A 7,853-nucleotide genomic window follows, 5' to 3' on the forward strand; every position below is an offset into this window, starting at 1 on the left:
ACTAGACGGAGAAACTCTCTTAATTCCTGTGGCAATGCGCGATGCATCAACAATTTCACCAAATATTCAAAATTGTACGCGTTGTGAAAAGTCACCCAGCTAACGACATTGTCGCAGACCAGACCGGACAACATCATCAGTTCTGCGAATCGAAACGAGTCGATCCCAAAGTCGTGATTCTTCTCGAAATAGATGCCCTGGCAATGCAGCAACTCAACATAGTCATGGGTGTGGGCGTCACGTGCGACGTCGAAATCTCTGAAGTTGAATTCCCAGATGAAGGCGTTGGAGGTGCCGAGGGTGGGAAGATTTCCCGCATTGTCGGAAAGGGTGAGGCTGATTTGGATCAGGTGGAGGCGATCACGTTGGCTTTGAGCACGACATAGTGTGCGGCGGGTTGACAATGGCGGAAGGAGGGGTCGCAAGCGTAGGAGCGTACATTTGGAGACCTCTCAATCCGGTTGCCATTATCAAATCCGGTCAATTTAACTTTTTTATTATTAAATCAGACGGACATAAATGGTTACTACCTTTTTCATAAACTTACTTAGGGTGCGAAAGAAATTTGACTTACGCACCCTAGTCTTTGTCAAAAAATTATGTTATTTACTTGAAAACTTAAAGATTTTTCTTTCTCTTGACAATTTAATATAAAACCATTAAAATAAAACAAATTATTTTGTAGACTCAAAATTAATAGGGCGTTTGATTGTGTTGAAAGCATACAAGTCTAAGATTAAAAACATTACTATTAAAGTAATTTATTTAAGCTATGAGAAAAATATTAAATTTATAAGTTTTTTTTGTTTTAAATTTTAAATATAAGAATATTCAAAGTAGAAGTTTTATTTAATCAATTTGATTATATTTTAATTGAAGCTTAGGAGTAAAGATGCAATAATAGGAGGATGAACAAGAATAATTAATGTGGTCCTCCAAGGCTTTAAATAGTGGTACATATACAATATAAGAGGAAGGAAGTGGAACACAAAACTGTAAACCTATAACCCCACAAGGAAAAGAAGAAACAAAGTTGAAGTGAGAAGAGGGTGCTCCATTTAGGGCCACTCTCGAACACTTTGATCATCAAATCAATTTAAGTGAATTGGTTGAGTCAGCCAAAACGGGTCTCCCTTTGTGGATGCTTGGTTTGGGTGCGGACCTCTTGTGGGCCGACATGAACCGTCTCCTCGCCTTTCTCTTCCACCAGGTAATTAATTAATTAATTAGTACCACATTTTCAAATCCTCACCTAGCTTCACTATTAATTAATAACGTGTTTGGAAACTCGTTAAAAATAAAAGAATCACGTTTGAGATGTAGAAGCGATAAATATTAATTTGCAAAACATCATGTACGCTAGCTAGCTTCTTTATTTGTTTATTTTTGTTTGGTTAGGGAGTGTTGGATGAGCAATTCTTGCAGCTTCAGCAGCTGCAGGATGAGACCTCCCCAAACTTCGTCTCCGAGGTTGTCAACATTTATTTCCACGAATCCGAAAAGCTTCTCAGAAATCTCAGAGCTTTGCTGTAATCACTCTTCTTCTTCTTCCTATATTTTCCTTCATTGATTAGCATTTTGAATTCTCTTCACCATATATATATATATATATATATATTGGAGTACTATTATTATGTTACGTTACTACTAGTACTTTTTTGTAGCTATTATTTTTAGTATGACAAATTAATAAATGATGATGGGGGTTTGGTTTGACTGATGCTACTATATATAATGAATGATAGGAGTAATATTAATTAGTAATGAATGAATGCAGGATGGAGAAGGAGTTTTCTGACTATAAGAAAATGGGGATACATTTGAATCAGTTCGTGGGTAGCAGCTCAAGTATTGGCGCCAAGAGAGTTAGAAATGTTTGCGTTGCCTTTCGTGCAGCTACTGAACAGAATAACCGTGCTGGGTAAGTTCCAATTGCCAAACTCCCTCTAAATTCGTGCATCTTTTTTAACTCCCTAACCCTCCAACGCCACTACCCTTTTTTCATTTCTCCTAATCATGTCATACTTTATCCATTTATTGCAAATATTCCTTTTTGCTATGTTTATATTCTCACGTTCTAGTATTTGGAAACTATGTCTTTATTATAATGCCTCCATCATATTTCAAATATTTCTAGTTACATCATGCATATCTGATTTTGGATGAGCACTTTCTTAATTAATATATATGTAGTGCAAAAATGATAGTGCTACTATTTAAGTAGCATTAATTGTGTGTATATTTTGTTTCTTTTTGTTAATTGTTTTTGCCAAGTTCTACCTTGGAAAAGCTACAGTATTATTTAATCTTTGACCCGATTGCTGCAGTTGCTTGCGAGCGTTGGAGATGCTGGAGCATGAATATTGCTATCTCAAGAACAAATTGCACGAATTGTTCCAAGTAAAGTAGTTGCACTGTACCATGTTAGACTAGCTGGCTATATTCCGAGCTTTATTAAATTCATACTGATTTTGCTAACCAGCGTAATAATGAATAAAAGAACATTAAATGCGTATCTTAAATTGTTACAATATAATCTTACTTAAAATCAAATTCTAAATATTTCTATTTTGTTATATGATAATTTTTAAATGAAAATGTTCTATTTTTTTCCTTCACCGATTCTGAAAGAGCTAGCTGGTTATCAATATCAAATTAGTTATATATACTAGTATTATGAAAGATACATATTTTGATACCTTAATTAATTATGTTTATTAATTATTTGGTAATGAGCAGATTGAACAGCAACGTGCTTTGGCAGCAGGAGTAAGGTACCCGGTGCAGAATTAATAAAGCAATGCAAGGAAATGAAATGATGATGATAAAATATTTGTAGGATTTTTTTGCTATTTTTGCTTTGTGTTCATTTCTGGTTTCGTAAGGCTAAGGGAACGTATTTCCGGTTATAGACAAACCAAGGGATACCCAGCTTTTGTACTTGTGTAGGGAATAGAAAAAAGGGATCAACGCCTCTGGCTTTCTGGATTCTCTAGTGTACGTAGTGCCATCATGCTCTTCCTTACAGTATGCTTCGCTGTAACCCTGCTCACTTTTTTTAACTAAAGTGAATCAAATTTATTCAAAGTTGGTGGTGTTTCGATTTTTACTATTCGTAGAAATTATGTCGTCTTTCTATTTTAGCTAGAGCTAGAAAAATGGATCTGGAATCCAAATGAAAAAGTTAAAAAATGGAAAATATCAAAATTTCATAGAATAAAAATAGTGTTATAATTGATATAAGTGAAAAGTAATACTAACTTTACAAATCGATTTTGTGTTGAATTAACCTCATAAAAAAAACTCATTTTCTGACAGGTTGGGAAGGAAATGCATGTAACAAAACAAAAAATCTTAAGCTTTTTTATAAATAAATAAAAAAGTAGATACTGACCACTATTGTTACTGTGATTTAATTTTAAATATATTATTTGATTAAGAAAATTATTAATTCCTTAATTGGGCCCTGCTTAACAAGTAAGACAAAAAAAAAATATTGGAGATCGTAATCCCATTAAAAGTCAAGGGTACCAGGGTGTTAAACGAAAAAAAAAATAATGTAAGTAGAAATAAATGACAACAAAGGGTTAATACTCAATAATATTTTTTTGCTTGTTTTAATTGGTTATGTAGAAAGAGAACAAAGGCTTGGTAATTTTTTTTTAACTTGGACAAAAAATTTCAATCCGACTATTTTTTTTGGTATATTTAAATTAAATTCAGTTTTAGTATAAAAGAAATTCAGTTAGACATGAAATACATTTATTTGAAGGGTAACCTGATTGTTTTTAACTTGGTATAAGACAAATTTAATTTCAACGTGTGTAACTTTTGTAAAGTAAAAGAAAAAAAAATATCTTTTGTACTTTTTACCATTTTCGTGAGGAAAACGAAGAAAGCACATACGAAAGGGAAAAGAATGACAAGGGAAGCAGAAAGAGTCGTGACTTTTCTTGTTTATTATCATTTTCATCAAATAAAAAAAGAATATTTCCCTTTTTTCAAGTTTTATATGATTTTAATTTATAAAAATACATAATGAGAGGAAGAACAACCAAACAAGAAACGAACTTCATGCACGGATGCACCAATGATTTCCTTTCGCTTACCAAATAAAGCCAACCTTCGAATATAGTTTGACTCTTTGCGTTTGTAAAATTTGAACTAAAAAAACTAGATATTCAAATTTAAACACGGATAAGATAAAGATGCACACTCCATATTATTGGACACTGAAAGAAAGATAGAAGTATACACGTAACAGATGATATGACAAGAAGTAAAATAAATAAATTAAATATTTATAAGAGAAATACTATTTGTACAGTTAATTGCACAATAATTTTTACAATTAAGAAAAAAATTGAACAGTATTAAACATATAATAAATGATGTGATGAAGAAAAATAGATGGAAAAATAACGTTACATCTATTATTCTTTTTACTATATTATAGTGCAATGTACTTAATTTTTTTGTTAATGATTAATTTATATATAAAAAGAAAAACTTAAGTATCTCTTCAGTAATGTCTATCTTTTATTATAATTTATTCCACACATAAGATAGTGGTTGGTTTAATTTCACTTATATTCATTTGATTAAAAAGCTTAAAAGATTGATGTAGGTCACATATTTTTCTTTTTATTTTAATTTAAATATTTTTTATTTTATTTTAACATTTTCTTCATTCTTTTAAATTAAATATTAACTTAAATTTAATATCTTATTCAAAAGGGTTGAACCTAATTTTAGTGAATCTCATGTTAGCTTATACTTAAAATTTATAAATCCAAATGATTGAGAGAGTACTCATTATATTCATATGAGTGAAAATGATTTATTTAAGGGAAGATTCTTTATTTAATTTTTACATTATGCAAAATTTTGTTAGATCAACTACAATCACGTACGGCAGATAAAATTAATTTATAACTTAGTGAGTTAAAAGAGACACTTAATTTATGACCTATGACAAAAAAAAATACTTGAAATTTATGAGTGTAGATATATACTTACTCTTTAAACTATACAAAATATAAGAAACTAAGAATTTACATCCCTATCTATCTATCTACACATGAGATCGAAAAGAGGGTGGTGTCCATCAATTCAAGTTGCAGTTGGGTACAAAAGGCCATAGGTACGTACCTCGCGGGAAGATAGCTAGGATAGGACTTCTTTTTCTTCTTTTTCTTCTTTTTTTTTATCTCTCTCTAGCTAGCTAGCTCGTAAGAGAGGGAGGTTCAAGTACCAAACAAGGCAAGTGCTTCATTAGCAATAGGTTGCATTGCATTGTGATTGTCTTTCGAGGCTTTCCAAAGACCCTTTCGCTTCTTTCTACCAAACAACTCGACAATGCCACTCTGAAAGAGAATCCAATATATCTATGCATGTAGATCGGTCAAAAGTTCAAAGCCACTGCACTGCACTGTCTGTACATATAATACATATATACATACACATATTCAAAATTTAAATATATATATATATATAGCATGGCCTAGCTAGCTAGCTAGCTAATAGCTATATACGGTCACGTTGTTACGTATTATTCATTGATTGGGTGAGATAGGATAGGAGCTGAGTAAAGACGTGACTCTTCTCGTTTTCAGTACTAGCTAGCCACATGAAAGTATTTGAGAAAGTACTCAGTGGAGTCAGTGATTGAACTTAGATCGATGTTATGTTAGTTTTTAGTCAAATTGTTGACCCAAGTACAACTCAAGCCAAAGAAAGTTCTTCCGCAGCGTGTCTAGTCTTGTTCGTGTACAGTGAACATTCCGTAGCTAGCCAGGACTCAGGAGGACCCAACCAACCACTGCTTAATTAAGAATACCTGCTTCAATTCACATTTTTAGCTCAACAGTAAATCAAATGTTCTCACTGCATTTGCCAACTACAACAACAAAAACTATTATATCTCTTCAATTTTATTACTTTGCATATTTAGATATACACTTATATACTATCATAATGTATATTTACCAAAAGAATATAAAAAATCACAATAATACAAATTACATAATAAAAAACATAAAAGTAATGGGACATATATACCAACTTATGATAAGTCTAGGTCTAAATGAAAAGTTTAAGGTCTTAAGTAAGATTTTAAATTCGACTATTTTTTTATTAATGTCACAGTTATGTGGCATTTATAGAAACTCAAAGATTTATTGTAAAAGATTTTAGAGTAAACAATGTATTAATTATGTAAAGAGACTTAATATAATATTAATCATCAATTATTTATATTAATCTTCTAACTTTTAAGTCACAATTATTTATCACTTCGATAAATCACTAAGTCATTAATTGAAGTGAAATTAAATTCAATTTTCTTAAATAAATCATCAGACTTAAACTTTAATTTGTCAATGAAAAAATATAATTATGAGTGAACATTCTAATATGATTTCCTGATTAGATTTTGGTATGATAAATATGACTACAACACGTATTAAAAAGTTTAAATTAAGCATTTAATAGAGAGCATTTGTCTAATATTGCAGACGATACTCACAGCAAAAGTAGGAATGAGGTGTACGTTGAAATCTCTTTTATTCTTGTGATGCCTTTGCATGCATTTTTATAAAAAAATAAATAAAAGAAAAAGAAAAGGCAAAAGAGAGGTATTATAGAATACCTCATGTAGAGAACATATATTTTCCTTTTCCCTTTGATACCAGCATATGAACCCGGTTCATTATGGAACGGACTTCCATCAGCTACCATCCGAACCAGGAATGCTAGTGGCCCTTGTATGCATCTTTTAATTTATAATATAAACAGCAAAATCTATGAGGCTTTCTAGAAAATGTGGATCTTCCATTTATGGCTTTTGTTTAAATGTAAGGTCCACATGCATCGATCTTATGCTGCCTGCATCCACAATTTAAATAAAAATAGAGACTGGAAAAAAAAAATACTATTATTATACAATTTAGTTAGTGTTTTTATATTTTTTTTACTATGCATATGATTGCAAAATATTAAGTATCCCGGTTGATCATCGAGATTTTTAAACTTTTTCGGGGAATCTACCGGCCATTAGAATAACTCAATGTAATTTTTTATCAGTAAAAGTATGCAGGAAAAATGATGAAAAGAAAAATTAACAGTTTTCTTAAAAAGAATAAAAGAAAAGAAATATAAACAGTAGAAAAAACTCTGGCTAAACAAAAATAAACATTTCCGAATAATTTGCATGAGTTCATTATCACGCAGTATTATGTTATGAATATGAATAAGGTTATATATATTTTTAATTTGTAGGAATTTATCTCATGCATAAGATTATATCTTTAAAAACGTATTGGTTGTTGTTATAGTTATATATCAGCTTAGAGTACTGTAACTTATACCGGTATTAAATTTATTTTTTATAATTTATATGAGTATTTTTTAAAAATTATTTTAAAATTTTAATATATTATTAATTATTTAGTTTATATTTTAATAAAAATTATAATAATATACAAATAAATTAAATTAAAGTTTTTATTCTTAAAGGTGAATTATTTTAATTTCTTTGATTTCTTTCTTTCAAAATGTATCACACCACATGTCACTTTTAAACACATTTTTTATTTGTTAGTTTTTTTTTTCTATTGAGTTTTTCTTTAATATGATTGATATTTTTAATTACTACATATATTTTTGTAAAACTAAAAAATTATTGTGTAAACTTGATTTTTATGACAAAGCTCCCTTTTAAACATGTTGCTTCATCTTAATAATTGCAAAGATAAAAATTAGAAAATAATAGCAACAATCAAACTTAAAATTTTATATATTTAATTAAAAAAAGATGTTGCAAAAATAAGTGAGTAAAAAATGATAAATTCTTA

At 29.9% G+C, this 7,853-nt stretch overlaps 1 protein-coding gene across 1 annotated transcript; it reads left to right on the forward strand.

Annotated features, from left to right (window-relative positions):
- The first annotated feature begins 979 nt into the window (after positions 1 to 979).
- LOC100777831 (pseudo histidine-containing phosphotransfer protein 6) lies at positions 980 to 3,087 on the forward strand. Its single transcript, XM_003528270.5, has 5 exons — positions 980 to 1,210; positions 1,399 to 1,529; positions 1,778 to 1,921; positions 2,328 to 2,400; positions 2,740 to 3,087. The coding sequence occupies exons 1-5, from the start codon at positions 1,142 to 1,144 to the stop codon at positions 2,791 to 2,793; spliced, it is 471 nt and encodes a 156-aa protein (XP_003528318.1). The 5' UTR covers positions 980 to 1,141; the 3' UTR covers positions 2,794 to 3,087.
- Positions 3,088 to 7,853: the final 4,766 nt, after the last annotated feature.

Source organism: Glycine max, chromosome 7 (genome assembly GCF_000004515.6).
Source record: "Glycine max cultivar Williams 82 chromosome 7, Glycine_max_v4.0, whole genome shotgun sequence".
NCBI classification, from domain to species: domain Eukaryota; kingdom Viridiplantae; phylum Streptophyta; class Magnoliopsida; order Fabales; family Fabaceae; genus Glycine; species Glycine max.